The sequence below is a fragment of the Dasypus novemcinctus genome, chromosome 20 (assembly GCF_030445035.2).
Source record: "Dasypus novemcinctus isolate mDasNov1 chromosome 20, mDasNov1.1.hap2, whole genome shotgun sequence".
NCBI classification, from domain to species: domain Eukaryota; kingdom Metazoa; phylum Chordata; class Mammalia; order Cingulata; family Dasypodidae; genus Dasypus; species Dasypus novemcinctus.
This window is the reverse complement of record NC_080692.1, coordinates 34,069,664-34,089,724: the sequence shown is the minus strand read 5'-3', so window position 1 is coordinate 34,089,724 and position 20,061 is coordinate 34,069,664. Positions and strand designations below refer to the sequence as shown.

At 41.6% G+C, this 20,061-nt stretch overlaps 1 protein-coding gene across 1 annotated transcript in view; it reads left to right on the top strand.

Moving 5' to 3' along the window:
• Window positions 1-5,733: 5,733 nt before the first annotated feature.
• The window catches only part of LRP6 (LDL receptor related protein 6), a 189,593-nt gene continuing 175,265 nt past the window's right edge, over window positions 5,734-20,061 (top strand). The window contains exon 1 of the mRNA XM_058282808.2: window positions 5,734-6,039. Within this exon, the coding sequence (XP_058138791.1) occupies window positions 5,985-6,039 (55 nt within the window). The 5' untranslated portion in view covers window positions 5,734-5,984. The remainder of the gene's footprint in view (window positions 6,040-20,061) is intronic.

The window sequence follows — 20,061 nt, the reverse complement described above, 5'->3', positions numbered from 1 at the left end:
CGGAGCCCAGCAGGGGCACTTAGGTGGTCCTTTATGGCAAGACATGGGAACCCTCCAATAGGCAACTTTAGCTTGGGAGCATCTCATAGGTCTGGTAAATCCATTCTTGGAACTGTGCTGCCTTCCAAGACTCCTAATCCAATTTTCCTTCCTTCCTTTTGCCCTTCTGCAGATGTGAGACCTGCATCTCAGTCTGAAGGATCTCCCTCCCCTCTTACGCTTTTTACCCCTTCTGGTTATCTATCACTGTGTAACAATTACCCTCAACATGTAATGGCTTAAACAAAGTAAACATTTATCATCTCCTAGTGGGTCAGGATTTGGGGAAGAGCGTAGTTGGCCTGACATTGTTTGATGCTGCTGTCAAGATGTCAGCCAGGGCACCGGTCTCTGATGGTTTGACGTGGGGGAAGGTTCTACTTCCAGCATGGCTTGCTTGCCCCTTTGCAGGTGGTCTGGGCTCCTCACCACTTGGACTTCCTTGTAGGCTGCTTGAGCGTCCTCCGGACATGGTAGCTGGCTTTCCCGGACAGCAAGTGTTCCAAGAAAACTAGTAGGAGGGCATCATGTCTTTTAGGATCAAGCCTTAAAGTCACATTCTGAATGGCTGAATAGGTTAGCCCTGTTTGGTGCGGGAGAATACATGTGCTGCGGTGTCCTGCACAGGCTACCATAAGTACACTAATATGCTGTATTTTAATTTATTAGTCACACTTTCACTTATTCAGATTTTACCCAGGCCTTATATGACTGCTTCTGAAATAAGAAAAAAAAAAAAACGTATTTAAAGATTTATTTATTTCTACTCCCCTCCCTCTATTGTCTGCTCTCTGTGTTCATTCATTGTGTGTTCTTCTGTGTCTGCTTGTATTCTCATTAGGCAGCTCCAGGAACCATCCTGGGACTTTCAGGAGTGGGAGAGAGGCAATAATGCTCTTGTGCCACCCCACCTCCCTGATCTGCTGCGTCTCTTATTCTCTTTTGTTGTGTCATCTTTTTTTTTTTTTAAGTTCAGCTGACTTTTTTATTGTAATATAGTAGTTTTAAAGTTTGTGACTTTACTGCAGGTTTGTTTGTTTTTTTTTAAACAATAGTAAAATAAATATATTTTACAAATATAATAATTTTTAGGGATACCAAGAAAAATTTTACTTTACATTTTCATCTGAATATTCTGGCACTTAAGCACATGTAAAATAATATGCTTTTTTGTTGTTGTGTCATCTTGCTGTGCCAGCTCTCAGCATGGGCCAGCACGCCTGTGTGGGGCAGCATTCCTGCGTGGGGCAATACTCTGCGTGGGCCGGTTTGCCATACAGGCCAGCTTGCCTTCACCAGGAGGCCCTGGGCATCGAACCCTGGACCGCCTATATGGTAGACGAGAGCCCACCTGCTTGAGCCACATCTGCTTCCCAGGAAAAATATATATATTTTAAAATAAAGTATACTTATTTCCAAATTATGTGAATTCCTCTTGTTATCCTGTGCAATACTCTCATGCTATAGCCAGAAACAAGTATTATACCTTGCAAAAATGGAAAACTTGAGATAAGAAGGCTGCCCAATTTACTGTATCCACCCAATTTACTGTATCCACCCAATTTACTGTAACCAGTTACAGCAGCACCCTCTCTGATGTTAGGGAATTCTGTAACATGTCCTTTGTCAGCTCCTGCTTCCATTTCCACCAGCAGCTCTTCTAAACCTATATCACTTTCTGAAACCCTTAACATATTCTTTCTTACTTCACTCTCAATAGATTAACTTTGCTTTTTGTTTATGAGAAGAACAAAGGCAATCAAATGTAAACTCCTTTAAATTCTTGTCTCCTCTATCCGCTTTAGAGGCAGATTCAGGTTTTGTGGCACCTTTAAGAATACTCTTAACAATTTCATAGTTATCCCCCATAATTTTTGCTTTGTTTATCCAAAGCCAAAAGAGACATGTATACATCCCTATAGGGTTTTTCTCTCTTTCAATCTTTCTTTCTCCCCTTCCTTCCCTCCTTTCATTCTTTCTTTTCCTCTAAAGAAAAACTCCATCTTACTACACAAATAATTCTATAACTTCCTTTAACAGCTGTTACGTATTATAATAAGGATATATCATTGTTTTCTTACTTATTGAGGAGTATTCAGGTTCTATTAGGTTGAACCATATAAAACTGCCATTTTGGTGGGCTCATTTTTTTCTTCTATTACAAAGTTTTAATGAAAATCCTTGTATACATATCTTCATAAACTTTTGTTTCTGTGGATAAATTCTAACAAGTGGGATTCTTGTATAAAGGGTGTGTATATTTTACTGTCAGATTGCTTTCGTAAATTGTTGGTCTAATGCATAGGTTCTTAAGCAGGGGTCTGTGAGCTTGAATTAAAAAAAACATTATTCTTATGGGGACATGTTGGTGCAGGTGGGATATATTTATTAAATAATACATGGTATAGTGTGGACGTAGTAAGGGGTCCGTGGAACAAAAGAGGTTAAGAACCCCTGGTCTAACACATGGTCTCACCAATGACCTTTTTGAGAAATTGTAAGTTACAGTGGCTTCTTTTTTGGTGCTTCCTTAGCTGACTTCATAGCATGCTCAAGTTGTCATACTCCTTCCTTGGCAGCACTTTTCAACAATTTCCTCCTGTTCCTTTTTGGTTTCTTTCCCTAATTTCTCTTCTGCTTGCCCCTAGATCCTTGTGGACCCTGTGGTTCTCCTCTAGCTCACTTTTTAGTTACACTCAATGTTCTCCTTAGGTAAATTCACGGTTTCAACTATAATCTCTATCTTCAGCCCACAGAAAGGTGGACTTGCCTGAAAGGTGACTTCACCTGAATTAGAAAAACGTTTCCTCTCCTCAAGATGTTTTCCTGCCGTCTTCCAGAAAATTGTGTTAATAATTATTCAGTTTACAGTATGTGCCCTGGATTGTGCAGGGCACAAGCCACACGATCATCACGGATGGTCATGCTTTCCATTCCTCTTCTGAGTCCAAATTTTTATATCAAAACTGACTACTCGACACCTCTACTTGGCATTTATACTACTAATACAGTGGACCCGTTGTTAAACTCACCCACCCCTTCCTGAAATGCTCTTTATGTATTTCTTTTCTTAGTAAATGGGACTCCCATTCACTCCTGTGCATAACTTTGAAATCCGGAAATTCATCCTATGCTATTTTGCTCTCTTTCTCCCCCCATCTTAATCCACATCTAACAGGTTACCAAGTTTTGCTGTTTCAATCTCCTATTACTCAAATCCATTACTTCTTTTCAATTCCTAGTGCTACTCTGCTGAGCATCCCTTTCACAGACTTCTAAAATAACATCCTTATGGTCTTCCTACTTCATTCCTTGACTGCCTTCTATTATCCACACTGCAGCCAGAGTATTTCTTTAACATGCAAATCAATTCTCTACCATGTGCAAAATTCTTCAATGTCCACATTATCAACAAGGCTAAAGTGTAAATTTCTTAGCATGGCTTAAAAAGCCCTTTATTATTCCATGCTTACTTAATTGACTTGCCTCATTTCCACACATTATCTAAAAACACCCCATCCTTCAGCTCTACGGATCTGCTTGCAAACCCCCAACATACCAAGTCCTCTAATAATTCAAAAATTAAAGGAAATTTAAAAACAGAAAAGTAAATTTCACTTTATTTCACTGTATTAATGCCTGTTGTAGTGTATACTTTTGGTCTTTGCCCAAATATGTGATATTAGATTATATGTTCATATAAAAATGACATAAGCTTCACAGTTATCCACCTCTGATTATAAACAACCCTGCAGTAAACATTCTGGGCTTGTATTTTGTTCTGTCTTCCATTATTTCTCCTGGATTCTAAATTGCTATGGCACCAATCACCCTGCAGGAAGTGAGAAAGACTGGAAATGCTCATTTATTGAGAATCTATTATATATTGAGCAATTTATATATATTACTAAATTTAATCCTCACCGCAAGCCCGAGGGAGGTATTATCCCCATTTTACAGATGAGAAAACTGAGGTGCAGTGCATTTAAGTGTCTCGCCCAAAGTCACACATCTAGTAACCGCCTGGTCTTGGATCCTAACCCGCTTATGGTCCAGAGTTCATTCTTTCCCCACAGCAACATGGTGTCTCCCCAGTCTCATTGGCTTCCCAGTAATACAGTCTTCTACAGACCATTGCTGAGAAATCTGACTCTCAGTTATCCGTTTTCATGAGGCCAGAACGCAAAACCTGCAGAGTCCGGACATGGTTTTTGGAAAAAGGTCATTTAAAGCATTGGCGGCTAGACTCTCTCAGGTGAACCGAGGAGGCAGTGATTTGGCTGTTTCTGTCCCTTTCCGCTCTTAGGCGTGCATCACTAGTGGTTCTGTGTGCATTTCTTGGAAGGAGCAGAAGTCCGAGCATCCAGTTTGGGTTCCGTTCTGCTATTTACTACTTGAGGGGACATGGGTTAAGTCATTGAACTTCTCAGGGTCTCATTTTCCTCCTCTATGCAGTGAGCCTCACAGTTACAACCCCAGGACAGTTTCGGGTGTCAGATCTGATCATGTGTGTGCAAGCGCCCGGTGCACTCCGGTGTCCCTGAGATATCAGTGACCTTGGAGAGTAGCTCCATCATCCCGTCCACACGAACTCAGGCGAGGGCGCGTGACAGCCCTGCAGAATCCACCTGACGGCTCCTTTACGGGTAACTCCTGGGGTGCCTCTCTCTGGACTGAAGCCTGCCACGCGATTTCAGGGGGCGTCTGGGCTCTCAGTCCTGAACGCCCGGTGCACCTGCAGAGCAGGGGCTGTGCAGTCAGTGTCCGAGATTTTGGGCAATCCTTTCCTCTCCAAGCCGAGAAGTGACCGTCGAAGCATGCCTCACAAACGCAACTAAACGCAACTTGTGAAATCCCCAGGACTGTCCTGTTGAATTTTTCCTCTGCTCTGTCTTAGGTGCTGACGCATTTATCTTGGGATTTTATCTGTCGGTCCAGAAATCTTTAGCTCTTTTCGGGCTCAATTTTGGGGGGCAGTCTGTGTTTCTGAAGAGCCAGGAGGGGAAAAAAAAAATCTCAATTTTGAGCGGGCGTTTGAACATCCTTCACAGAGATGCACGTTTAAAGCTGGTTTAACCAGCATTCGAGTTTTTAATTTTGCCTAAAAAAAGATGGGCCGAAAGGGATCTCCAACGCCGAAGGCGCAGCTCCTTCGCCCCCGCGGGACGGGACCCGCCGCGGGCCGTCGGGGGGGGACTGGGGCTCCGCCGCCCGGGCCCACCGCCTCCCCGCCGCAGGCGCCGGCCGGCGCGGAGCCGCAGCCCCACCCGGCTCGTCCCGCGGCCGCCGCACAAAGAGCGCGGCAGGCGGCGGCGCGGCCGAGCCGTGGAAAGTAGTCCCGACCACGCCGGCCCCGCGGCTGTTCGCCGTCGCTCACGCCCTCCGCGGGAAGGGCCGCCGCCGCCGGCCCGGGAAAGAATCCCATCGGAATGTGCCGCCGCGCGGCCTCCGCCGCTCCGGAGGCAGCCGCGCCGGCTCGGGCCGACTCGTCCGGCCCGTCTCTCGGGGTCTCCGGGCAGAGGCCGCGAGCGCGTGCCGCTCCGACTTTGCCTAACCGCACGGGGGGCGGCGCCGAGGGAGGGGCCTCGTCCCCGCGCAGGGAGACGGTCGCGGCGTTCCCGAAGGCGGCGCGGCCGTATCCCTGCGCCGCTGCGCGAGAGGAAGAGGCTAAATGAGGAGCCGCGCGGGGGAAGCGGGGCTCCCGGGGAGGAGGCGGCGGCATGGAAGCGGGCGCTGGCGGCGCGCGAGCCCGGGCCGGAGCGGCGCGCTAGGGCGGGCGGCGGCGCGCGCGGAGCCCTGACGTGCCCCTTTCTTTCTTCTCGCCCTGGGAAGCTGGGAAGCATGAGCGTGCAGCTCTGCCGCTGCGGCGGCCGCCCCGGCTCTTCGCCTCCCCCTCTGCTGGCCGCCCCTCGCCGGTGAGAGGAGAGAGAACGCGAGAAGGGAAGATGGGGGCCGTCCTGAGGAGCCTCCTGGCCTGCAGCTTCTGTGTGCTCCTGAGAGGTGGGGAGAGCGGGGGGCGGGGGGGGAGCCGGGAAAGTTGATGGGGTTTGGGGGGACGTGGCCTTGTGTGTGTGTCTGGGGGGAGGGGAGCAGGGAGGGAGGAAAGGGGAAGAGGAGCGGGGAGAGGCCTGGTCGTCGGCGAGGAGAGAAAGGGGCCCGGGCGCAGGGGCTGCGCGAGCGCCGGGCCGCAGTGCAGCCCCCCGCCGGGGTTTGCGGACCTCCGCCGGCCAGATCGGAGCCTCGCTGCGGGCCGCTTGTCGCGGTGAGCCCTTGGCTCCCCAGTTCCCCGGTTCTAGTGGAATGACTGAGCGTGCGCGTCGTTCTGCCTGGAGTCCTCCGGGACAGAGGTCTTTGGCTTCTGAAATGTTGGAGCCCAGGGTGTTTCGGTGTTGGCTTTCTCCCTGGTGGTCCCCACCTTTTCCGTGCCTCTTAGGTGAACTTTTAAAGCCCTCTTTTCCAGGCCTTGTTGCCACTCGTAATTGTTTTCCGTTTGGCATGTAATGATCCCGGGTGCGAGCGCAGTGGGAAAGTGACTCCAGGGTTATAGGTCGAGCGCTTTTAGCATGGGGGAGTCTTCTGAGCTTCCATCCACAGCAAAATAGGAACGTTGCCTTTAACCCCTGGTATTCACCCTGGTATTCAGAGCTTGCCCCTATTTTCGGAGCATGCAAGTGTACAGTTGGCAGTAAATACGAAAGTCATCCCTGTGGGAAGACGGACCAGTTCTGGGACGTAGGTTATCATTGGCTGCGCACTCCTGGGGGCTGCCTGGCACGTGGGTAAATAGGCTGTTCTACGTACTTTGCCCCGAGAATCACCTAAATTCGGTGGTCCTGTGTTATTTTTAATTGACCTGCAGAGCTGACGTAGGCGCTTGTGGCTTTTTATTTTGTGGCAGTCCACAAAGATTTTTGACTGGCCGGCAAAATTTGCGATCGCTCTTCTCATCCTTTTTGGTGTTGAAGTGGTGATGATTCTGATGCTACTGACGATTCTGATGCTACTGACGAGCAAAGGAATTGAAGTACTGATTGCTTTGTACTTTGGTTTGGTTAAAATTCTCACTTGTGTTCATCGTCTCTTAATTTTCGAATATGGTACCTCTTGAGTTTCTGGAGATATTTTTAGTTGTAATTGAACAAACTAAACTTTTGTTAACTCCTCAAAAACTTATCCAAGTTTTCAGAACACCATAGTAACTAATGATGTCGTGCTATAAATGTGGCAGATAAACCATTTCTGTCTGTATGTATTTATTTTGGATGATAGTGATTGACTTTTTTTTTTCTTGATGAAGAATTTTCCCTTTATTTACTCTTTTGCCACATTATTATTTTTGGATGTTTTACCTACTTATAGTTAATTAAAATTGACTCTGTGAGACTATTCCAAAGTGTTTCCACACATGTCAACCCACTAGGAGAGTGGTCATTTAATTTTCATGGCAGAGAATTTAATATGGTGTTATGTACCTGAGAGGTTTAATAAATGTTTTTTTTATTATAGTATACTCCCTATTGAAAGGGGATTTTGTTATAGCTGTAAGGAACAAATTATATTTAACACAAAATTCTATGTATTTTTTAAACAGATGGTTACTAATGTTAACAAATATGAGAGCCAGCTGGTGGTTAGAGTCTTAGAGAAATCTAAATTCATAATCTGGGATGCTTCTGGTTGCCCCTTTGTATTTCTTGGAGGGGAAAGGTGTGCTGTAAATGCCAGTTGTTTATTTTAGCACTAGGTTTGTTCATTATTGGAGTTTAGATAAGTTGAACTTGAAATAATAAGTTTTGAAATGTATGTTACAAGACCTGGAGGGAGCAGTAGTTTAAATTGCTTTGTTTCCAGTAGCAAAAAAGTTTCCAAAAGTAGAGCTCTCACTTTAAATATAGCATTATAATGGGATATTATTTGAACTGAATTTCTTTTTTAAAAAAAAGATTTATTTATTTATTTAATTCCCTCCCCCCCCTCCCCGGTTGTTGGTTGTCTGTTCTTGGTGTCTATTTGCTGCGTCTTGTTTCTTTGTCCGCTTCTGTTGTCGTCAGCCGCACGGGAAGTGTGGGCGGCGCCATTCCTGGGCAGGCTGCTCTTTCTTTTCACGCTGCGCAGCTTTTCCTCAAGGGCGCACTCCCCCACGCGGGGGACACCCTTGTGTGGCACGGCACTCCTTGCGCGCATCAGCACTGCGCATGGGCCAGCTCCACACGGGTCAAGGAGGCCCGGGGTTTGAACCGCGGACCTCCCATGTGGTAGACGGACGCCCTAACCACTGGGCCAAAGTCCGTTTCCCTGAACTGAATTTCTTTTGATGTAAAACATTTTTGTTCATAATTTAGTTTCTCTTCACATCTTGATAATGTCATCCTGTTCCAGTAGTGATACTTAGCCAACCTTGGACTATAAGGACAAAAGTGTGACTAATTTGTTGCATTAAGGTCATTTTTCCTCAAAGAAGAGTTGCAGTTTTAACAGTGTGAAGATCTGGGGGTCCTTTTGTACTGTAGCCCTGTTAATAGCTGAAAGCCGGGAATAATGTAGTCATCATTGTGGCCGCATCCATATTCCTACTATCAGGTGACAAGATGTAGTAGAAAAATTTGGGAATTTCAGCCCTAACATTTTGGGTTTTAAGTTGAATAATTTCTTCATTTACAAGTGAAGAAACTCGATTCAGAGATCATAACTTGGTTAAGATCCTAGAGCTGTTAATGGTAGAGCCAGGCATCTGTTACTCTTTTAGCAAATGTGTGTGGAGTACCTACTATATGTCAGGCTCTGAGGGTATTGCATTAGCGAAACAGACATGGTCCCTGCTGTAATGGAGCTCACAATCTTGGATGCCATCTGTACTGTTTCTTAGCCTTCCAGGTACATACTTACTTTGGAAAAAAGATCTCTCTGATTTTTAGAGGAAAATATTTTTGGTAAGAATATTTAAGAGTTTTTGAATGCTTTCAACTGTGTCTAATATGTATATATAGTATGTCTGACTTACTTTGAGGAAGCTTTTGTGGTTATATAAAAATGCTTTGCAATTTACTTTTTTTCTTTTTTCTTTTTGATGGAGTGGTTGCTAAATACTGTCAGGACAAGCCATCTTATATTACTATAGAAGTGAACCTTGCAAAAAATATATATTTTTTAAAATCAGGTACCTAGAAATCTTTGGGGTTTAGAATGAATTTTGGAATAGGCTTTAGAACTAGGTCCTTGTTCTAAAGTTGCCATTAGCTACCTGTGTGACCTTGGGTATGTCACTTAATCTCTATATACTTTATCATCATCAGGATGATAAATCCTTCTTTTAGAGAATTGTAATTCAAATTAATGCATTAAGGATTCTGAGAAGCCATGAGATAAAAAGACCAATTTTAACTTTGTTTAACCCAGTATTTCTTCTTTCATAATTCCTTTTATTTTTATTTATTTATTTTTCTCCCCTTCCCCCGCACTGTCTGCTTTCTGTGTCCATTTGCTGTGTCTTCGTCTGTGTCTGCTTATATTATCAGGCAGCACCGGGAAACTGCTGCTCTCTTTTGTTGTATCCTCTTGCTGTGTCAGCTCTCCGTGTGTGTGGCACCACTCCTAGGCGGGCTGCGCTTTTTTTTTTTCACATGGGGCGGCTCTCCTTGCGGGGCAGCTCTCCTTGCGGGGCACACTCTTTGCGTGTGGGGAACCCCTACATGGGGGCGCCCCTGCCTGGCACGGCGCTCCTTGTGTGCAATAGCACTGCCCTTGGGCCAGCTCGCCACACGGGTCAGGAGGCCCTGGGTATCGAACCCTGGACCCTCCATATGGTAGGCAGACTCTCTCTCAGTTGAGCCACGTCTGCTTCCCATAATTCCTTTTAATATCCTGCTAAACCATTATTCCAAGAAACACTCTGGGCGTACCTGGACTAGATAATTTTTTTTTTTTAAGATTTATTTTTTTCCCTCCCCCTCCCCCTGCCCTCCTGTTTTTGCTGTCTGTGCCCATTTGCTGTGTGATCTTCTGTATCTGTTTCTCTTTTTGTCCCATCTTCTCATTTTTCTCCTCTAGGATTCACCGGGATTTGATCCTGGGGATCTCTGATGGGGAGAGAGGTTCCGTGTTAGCTGCCCCACCTCAGTTCCTGGTTTCTGCTGCGCATCACCTTGACTCTCCCTTTGGTCTCTCTTTCGTTGTGTCATCATCTTGCAGTATGACCTGCACTGGCACTAGCTCACCGCGCAGGCACTTGGCTCGCCACGTGGGCACACGGCTCACCACATGGGCACATCGTAGGCACTTGGTTCACCCTGTGGGCACTCTGCTCACGGCGCGGGCACTTGGCTCACCACGTGGGCACTGGCTTCGCTGTGCAGGCATGCTTTCTCTTTGTTTTCACCAGGAGGCCCCGGGGATCGAACCTGGGTCCTCCCAAGTGTAGGCGGAAGCCCTATCACTTGAGCCACATCTGCTTCCCTGGACTAGGTAATTCTTAAAGTGTTAGATTGAGCTGTGTGAATTCTTGATATTTGATAATAATTTCATATAATAATTTCATGTAGTTTGCTCTAATACATTCATCCCTACTTGATTGGTTTTAGATTTGTTCATCTGGCTAGGGAATAGTTTGGTCATGAAACTTTAAGGTTTTGGGTCATCATTATCAGCAGGGCTAACTGATTTCCTATGGCTCAGTTTTTCAGAGAAGTTTTTTCTTTACTCTAATTGGAGGTTTTTCCACTTTGAAACTGAGATTGTTATACTTGTTCTGTCCGAAAGTACTGTCTGTTTTGACTATCAGAAGAAATTTTGTGAAGGGATATGTATATGGGAGTTATTTTAAGTGACTTTTTATTTGAATGACTTAAACTCAGAAATGGGTAACTGCTCTGAGAAAAGCCATTTTCATAGTGGAAATTTTTTTTGGAAAATTTCTATTCAGAGAACATTATAAAGAGGGCAGTATATTATAGCAGAAAGACATGAAATTTTGTTGTCAAACAGACCAGCTTCAAGTCTTTTGCCTCTTTATTTAGTCTTGGACAAGTTACTCAGCTTTGGTTTCCTCTCCTGTTAAATGGGGAAAATACTTTGCAGGATTTTTGGGAGAATTGATGAGAATGTTTGTGAAGAGGTAGCACAGTCAAAGTTAGACACTGAATAAATGGTAAATTAAAAAGGAAAGACCTGTAAAATATATAGGTTTTTGCTATGCATGGGATAATAGTAGTTTTAGGCCAGTGGATTTTGAACTTTTGACTCTTCTGAAATGGAAACTATCTTCATTAAATACTTTTACTTCTGAAGTTTCTGCAAAATGGATGGCCACTATCTGCTAAACTTATTTTATCTTTTGAAGTGTTGCAACCTTACTACTGTTTCAGGTGATAATTATTATAAATAAGTTAGAAAATAGATAATTCAATTAATTATGATATTTACTTATTTAAGAGTTAAGTATGGGCACAATAATTTTATCAGACGTTGTGAAAAGAGATATTGTGTCCACAAGCTTTAAAAATATTAATTTGCAGGACTTCTCCTTGCAGGATGAGTAGATACTACAGAGTTCTTAACATTGCAAATTTTAATTCTTTGTATGAGAATGTTTACTTCTGTAAAACCAACCTCATCTTTGTGAATGAAACACTGTTCCCTGTGAATAACTTTGACATTTAGTGAAATATATGGAAAAGGCAACGTAAGAATAGAATATTTGTTTCTGTGAACTTGTTCATTTAAAGTAGAGTTTGTCAATAAATCAGTACAAGGAAAGCAGTGCTATTTTGATATTTTTAGAACATACTTTTGTTTTTTAAGCTGTTTGTTATCTGTAGGGGAGTGACTGTCCTCAAAAAAAGGCTCAAGACATTTAGCAGTGAAGCTGGTAAATATTAAAATGTACCTGGGCTCTATCTGGTGAAAATTACTGGTACTTCAGTGCCGTGATCCTATTAGTTATAATCTAATTGCTAGTTTCAGTTTCCATGAGTCTTGCTTGAAGGAGTAAAGTAAGAGTGCTTAGATATTTTGAACTATTTCAGGAGGAGATTGGGGATGAGAAATGAAATCATATTTTTAGGCAAAAAATCAGATTAGTTAAATGAAATTTGTAAGTTAATGATATCAGACCTAAAGGTATTGATTGGAATCTCAAGAAAGATGAAAACAAAGAAGTGAAAATGATTCACAGCCTCTCCTCTCCCCTCCCCTTGAAAATGGTCACCCAAATATTGGAACTCCTTATCTTTAATTGGATCAGGATACTCCTTTCGCTAATGGTCTTCGTTAGTCTTTTTATCCTTACTAAATCAAAACAACACCAGGCAAAGGATATGGGGATAAGTTTTCCTCATTATTGGCCAGCTTTATTTTAAGGTGTAATTTAAAGTATATCTGTCTCTCGAATTTAAAGATACTATATTTCGCAAGTCTGAGAAAGTTGGCAGCTGAACTTTATTAGCATGAACTCTTAGCTAAACATTATATAGTCTTTATTTGTAATAAGAGAATATATCTCCCTTCATATACCATCATGTACCAGAGCTTTTAATCTATGTAGTGGATATGCTAAATTTTACATTTAAAACAATAAAAAATATTGTAAATTACTGTAAAAAGATAAAATTTTCATGACATGCTTTTTATGTTTTGTTGCAAATTATTTATCATACACTGGTAAGTTATGATTTTGTAACTACCATAAAGTTTTTTTTTTATTTTTAAAGATTTTATTTATTTACTTATTTTCCCCTGCCCATGTCATTTTGCATTCGCTTTGTTCTGTGTCTGCTTGTATTCTCTTAAGGTGGCACTGGGAACTGATCCTGGGACCTTCCAGAGTGGGAAAGAGGCACTCAATCTCTTGCACCACCTCCCTGGTCTGCTGTGTCTCTTATTAGTCTCTCCTCTGTGTCTCTTTTTGTTGTGTCATCTTGGTGCACCAGCTCGCAGCACAAGCCAACACTTCTGCGCTGGCCAGCACTTTGCGTGGGCCAGCTTGCCCTCACTAGGAGGCCCTGGGAATTGAACCCTGGACCTCCTGTATGGTACACGGGAGCCCAGTCACTTGAGCCACATCCACTTCCTTCTTAGGTCAGATTAGGTATGGAAAACAGACTAATCAGAAATATCAGTATGTTTATATCTGAGGCTGAATTTGAAGTGTGGATTGGATAAGTGTTTTCTTGTTTTAGGATGTAACTATTGCGTTGATGATATAATTAGTGTGCTGAAGTTCTCCTTCCCCCATTTTAAAAATTAAGATATAATTTACGTAGTTTTTTTAAAAGAAATGCATCATTTTAAAGTGAACAAGCCAGTGGTTTTTAATATATTCACCAGGTTGTACAGTCATTACCACAACCTAATTCCAGAATATATTCATTAACCCTGTAACCTATTATAAGTACCAGGCCAGGTTCCCTGGCCTATAAGGCAAGCTCCATCAAGTTAGTCTTAGCTCTTTGAAAGTGTCTGGTCATACCTAATTGAATGAGTATCATTTTCAAATGTGATGTTCTAGTCAAAACTTTCATTTCAACCCATGTTTCCAATTATATCCTGTTATCAGGGCAACAGACTTTTATTTAACCTATGCAAATAATGATCTTGGAGGAAACTAAGAAGCCTCAGTAAGAGTTTTTGAATTCTGGAGGGCTCAGGCAGAGAGAAAAATAAATGTTTTATTTCTGTCTTCAACTGCATAGTCTACTAAATTGCTATATGTTATAGGTAGCTTAAGGGAAAAGAGACAGGGGTTCCTTATATCCAGAAATTAGAACATTTTAAAGAATCAGCAGTATTTTAAAGAAAACCCATAATCATCCTTCATCAGTTTACTTAGTACTATGCAATTAATTTTTGTTCTTCTTGATCTTGGGTTAGCAGTCTTAGGAACCCACTTGTGTCTCCACTAGAGTTCTGGAAATCCTGACTCAGTCCACTGGTGTGGTTTCAGAGTTATTTGTGATGCTATCAGAAGTCTATGCCTGAGTACCTGGCATAGTCCTTTTTCATGGGTTTTTGAGACAGTCTTTGAAAAAAAATATTTATTTTTTTTATTTATTCCTGCGCTCGTAGTTTTGTGCTTGCTGTCTGCTTTCAGTGCTTGTCTTCTTTTTAGGAGGCACTAGGAACTGAGCCCAAGACCTCCCATGTGGTAGGCGGGCACCCAACTGCTTGAGCCACATCCACTTCCTTCCTTTTTTTACTGAAGACATGCTCTCTGACCTGTAACTGATTAGGAAGCACTTTAAGGGAAGTATTAGAGTAAAACAAAAACTGTTTCTGGATAAATTGGCTTAAATTGGTGTTGGTGAACTTACTACTGATAATTTTTAACAGTGAAAGAGCTGATGAAAGCTTGTTAGAAAAATAATGTAATTCACAAGGAAATTTGGTTGTTTTTGTGGCATGCAAAACAAAGTCAATGCAAAAAAAATTTTAGAAAAAAACAAAACAAAAAATAAAAACACACAAAGTTTTAGATAAAATATAAGCAGAAAAGGTTAACCTTGTTTTTGAAAAAGAGTGGATATTACATCTAATTTATGAATTTGAATGAACATAACTTTTGTAGAGAAAAAAATCTTCATGTATAGTATGTAATAATTCTGAGAAATATCTGAAATATCGATATCAGAATATACCAGATTTATCAAATAAAAAGGATATCTGGAGTAGGTCCTAAGTGTTTGAATATTAATAAAATTCCATAGGTAAGTGATCAGAATCCCCAACTGAAGATTACAGCCTAGAATTTACTGGATACAAATTAAAGAATTTGACCAAGTCAGTGGGTAAATTAATGGATAAGTGAGCATTTGCTCAGTACTTAAATATAAAATCCTTTTAGGTTTATGGCAAATACATTTTCAGATAAGGTTCTTATCTTAGTAAATATGCTTATACCACTTTACTATGTGCAGTGAACTTTACTAGGCATTGGAAAAAAATGAGTTATAAGGTAGGACTTTCTTTCCCAAGGGACTGAGATCCCAGTTGAAATAGGAAATAGGCTTTTAAAAAGGCTAGTATCAAATAGGTGGTAAGGGCTCAAAGAAAAAAAGCTGAGTTAGTTGGGAAGTTTCATGGAGTAGATAAGGTTTGAATCTGGCTTTGAAGGACTTAGAATTGTGTGTAGGGAGAATGGGAAAGAAATATGGAGTGTGCAAAAAATGAATAAACCTGTGGTGATGGACTATGAGGTGCTTAGAGTTTGTGTGTAAAAACCAGTGTGTATGATCCAGAGGCTATAAAAGATAAGTTTTGAGTAGTAGGTGCAAGTCACATGAAAGAGAACTAGGTATTGAGGCTTTATATTACTATTTTAAGTACTGGGAAATCAGAACAACTTTTCGAGTTTTATAAAGTAGAAGTATTAGAAGTAAGGAAGGAAGGAGTGTTGAGATCATTTACTATTAAGCTAGTTTTAAGTGTAAGATCATGAAGGTCTAGAGTATGATAATGGTTGTAAAACTGGAAAAGAAATGGTAGACTTAAGACATGCAAAGGAAGAATTAACAAACTGAGGGAGTGACTGACTGGGGGAAGAGGTAGAAGTAAAAAATGATTCCAAGGTGTGCCAGTAAGATTTGGAGAATGGTGATACCATTGACTAATGAGGGGTTTAAAAATTTTTTTCTTTAAAAGGTGGTGAGTTTTATGTCAGGAAGAGATGGCCAAGAAGTTATAGATGCAGAACTAAAGGTTAGACTCAGGCATGGAGATTTGGAAATTATCTACAGAGTAATTTGTAGGTTGTTGGTGATATGGACTTGCTTATTTCATCTTCTCCATTCTCTCTTTTGGGGAACAACAGAGTCTTGGTGATACCTATTATTTAGAAAGTGGGAGGAAGATTTGAAACTCAGCATGGCCAGAAAAACAATAATAATTGGTAGTGTTTTTGGTAATTGGTAATTAGGAGAGTGTTCTACATAGGTAAGGATATGGGCAGCAGTGTTGAAGCTGTTCGGAGGTCAAGAATAAGATTTTTGAGAAAGAATAAGGCTATTGGATTTGGTTATGAAGACCTGGAGAAATCATTGGAAGAAAATGATTGTATAGTATATCTTCTCAAACCAGGGGATGGCGTGTGTGTGGCAATGTATTTCTTTAGTATATTAAAACAATATTACAGATAAAATTGCACCTTTCAAATATCTGATTTTAATATATTGCTCAATAGATATTGGTGACAATGTTGTACTTAGTATTCAAGCATCAGAAGGGTGGTTTGATCGGATGAATCTGGGATTTCCTTCCAACAGAGAGCAGGTTTGTGTCCAGTCCTTTAGAAATCCTCAGTTATAACTTAATTAAGTACTATTACCTTAAAACAAACAAACAAAACTTCGTCCCTCATTCCCATGTTTTCTTTGAATTCACAAGGCTTGAGAGAACTCCAATGACTGAAAGGTTCTTAAGATTTTGTAGACCAAATGTTATGTAGAAAATGTTAGTGTTTGACTTGGAAATCATAAAAGACATTTGACTGCAACCTAATTTGGTATAAAAACATTTTTCCAAGGATGGTACCGTAAAGAAGGTACCCAATAAATATTAGATTAGTATCATTGTTGGATTAAAAATTTTTAGTGTTCTGGTACTATTTTTTGGCCCTCTACAACACTTACCATTGTACTTTCACTAATAATGACCTGTTTATGATGTTTCTATTTAGCCAGTAATATGAAAGCTTCAGTTTTGCATAATGCAGAAGACACTCTGAGGACTGATAAATGAGTCTGATTTGTGAAATCCAAACTGAGTTAAAAGTGAATCCATGATTGGAAGTGGATGTGGCTCATGCGATTGGGTTCCTGCCTACTACATGGGAGGTCCCTGGTTTGGTGCCCAGTGCCTCCTAAAGAAGACAGCAAACTGGCATGATGGGCAGGTGCAGTGAACTGATGCAACAAGAGACATGAGGAAAACATAATGAGAGATGCAACAAAGCAGGGAGTGGAAGTGGCTAAAGGGATTAAGCGCCTCCCTCCCACATTGGAGGTCCCAGGTTCAGTTCCTGGTTCCTCCTGTGGAAACAAGGAAGATAAACAGACACAGCAAGTGTAAACAAGTGAGCAGGGAGAAATAAATAAATAAAATACAGCTTAAAAAATAAATTGACTCTTTCAGGGAAATTCATGAATTTGTCAATAGCTGCAGCTGTTGTCAGAATTAACAGATACCTGGAATAAACGGAAAAGGTCCTTAGTCACTTTTTTAAAAAAGCTATCTACTCATTTGCTTTCAAGTAAGGAAGTTGATTTAAGCTTAGTTAAAAGGGAAGTACATATTGTACATATGACGAGCATAGTGCACATTCAAAAAGCCATTTGACAGATAGAACCCATAGACTGACTTAAACATCCCTTTTTAATACTTTTTTGAGCACCTTAATTTTTTGGTTTAGAGTAGTTTCTTAAACAAAAGAGTGGTTACATCTAAATAGTACTTGGGCTTGGCTTTAGATGACAGTTTTAGGCTTTCAGTAAAGTAATTGCCAGAGATGATCGCGTAGATTGTTTTCTTTCTTTAAACTTTTAATTTTGAAATAATTTCAAACCTGCAGAGCAGTTGCAAAAGTAATACAACCCCAAACAGAAAACTCCAATATACTGCAAACCCACCAATTTTAACATTTGCCACATTTGCTTATTCCATCCATCCGACTCTCTGCCCTTCCTCCCTCCCTCCATCTCTCTGTCTTCAGAACATTTGAAAGTAGGTTGTATACATCATTTTCCTTGAACACGTAATACTTCCATGCACATTTCCTAAGAACAAGGATATTCATGTAAGCAACCACCTTAAGTGCAGTTATCGAGTTGAATAAATTTAACATTGATGTAAAGGTTACTGTCTATATATTGCAGTTTTTTCATATGTCTCAATGTCCTTTTGATTTTTTTTTCTCCATTAATAGGTCCCATCCAAGATTACACATTGCATTTGTCATTGTCTCTTTAGTGTTCTCTATTATTATTTTTCTTAATTATGGAAACATAAAGTTTCCCATCTCACCCACTCAAGCATACATACCATTTGGGGGTTTAATTGCATTTACAATGTTGCAGTATTCTATCACCATCCGTTATTAGAACTTTCCCATCACCCTACATCCATTATGCATTAAATACCCATTTCCCTGGCCCCTGCCCCTGGTTACCTGCATTTTACCTTCTGTGTCTGTGAATTTGCATATTCACTGATATTTTCTTTGCGATTACCATAACAATCATGTTTGCTTTGATACCAACTTAACTTCAATAGCGTTCATAAGTTCTTATACCACTGTCTTCCCACCTTTATGTAGTTATTGTCACAAATTACATGTTTACACATCGAGTCCCGAACATTGATTTATAATTACATTTTATGCATGTGCCTTTTAGTGCCTGTAGTAAGTAAAAAGTGGAGTGACAAATAAAAAGTACAGTAATACTGGCATTTATATTTACCATGCTGTTACCTTTACCATAGGTCTTTATTTCCTTATGTGAGTTTGATTTATTTTTGTCTATTGTCCTTACTTTTCAACCTGTAGAACTCCCTTTATCATTTTTACAGATGGTCTAGTGACAAACTCCTTCAGCTTTTTTTAAAATGTATTTTTTGTCTTTATTTTTTTAATAATACATTAAAAAATACATATACCCCCCACCCCCCTCACCCCACTCCTCTCCCCATAACAACATTGTCCTCCATCATCATGAGACATTCATTGCATTTGGTGAATACATCTCTGAGCACCGCTGCACCTCATGGTCAATGGTCACATCATAGCCCTCACCTCCCACGTTCCACCCAGTGGGCCATGGGAGGATATACCGTGTCCGGTAACTGTCCCTGCAGCACCACCCAGGGCAACTCCAAGTCCCAGAAAAGCCCCCACATCTTATCTCTTCCTCCCATTCCCCACACCCAGCAGCCACTATGGCTACTTTCTCCACACCAATGTCACATTTTCTTCGATTACTAATCACAGTAGTTCATGAATAGAATATCAGTAAGTCCACTCAAGTCCATACTCTATTCCTCCATCCTTTGGACCTTGGAATGGTTGTGTCCACTCCACATCTATATCAAGAGGGGGCTTAGATTCCACATGGATGTTGGATGCAATCCTCTTGCATTCAGTTGTAGGCACTCTTGGCTCCGTGGTGTGGTGGTTGACCTTCTTCACCTCCATGTTAGCTGAGTGAGGTAAGTCCAGTAAACCAGAGTGTAGGAGTCCTTCAGCTTTTATTGACCTGGGATGTCTAAATCTTTCCCTCATTTTTAAAAAAAAAATTTATTTTAATTAAGCATCAGCTGTATTTCCATTTTTTTGAGCATAGTAAATGGTTATTTTTCCCCCTCCCCTCCCCCACCCTGCTGTTTTTGCTGTGTCCATTCGCTGTGTGATCTTCTGTCCCGCTCTCTTTGTTTTCTCTTCCTGTCTTTCTCCTCTAGGATTCACCGGGATTCGATCCTGCAGACCTCTGATGTGGACAGAGATTCCCTGTCAATTGTGCCACCTCAGTTCCTGGTCTCTGCTCTACTTCACCTTGACTCTCCCCTTCGTCTCTCCTTTGTTGCATCATCATCTTGCTATGTGACTCAGTTGTGTAGACATTGGCTCACTGCCCAGGCACTCAGCTTTGTTGCATAGGCACTCAGCTTGCTGCACGGGCACTGGCTCACCACTCAGGCACTTGCATGGGCACTCAGCGCACCATGCAGGCACTTGACTCACTGCACTGGCACTGGCTCACCGTTCAGGCATGCTTTCTCTTCTTCTTTTTCGCCAGGAGGCCTCGGGGATTGAACCTGGGTCCTCCCACATGATAGGCAGAGGTCTTATCACTTGAGCCACATCTGCTTCCCTCTCCCTCTTCTTTGAAAGACAGTTTTGCCAGATGTAGAATTCTTGATTGGTAATTTTTTGCTTTCAGCACTTTGCATGTGTCATACCACTGCCTTTCTCCATGTTTTCCAATGAAAAATTGACACTTAACTTTATTGAGATTTACTTGTGTGTGACACATTGTTTCTCTT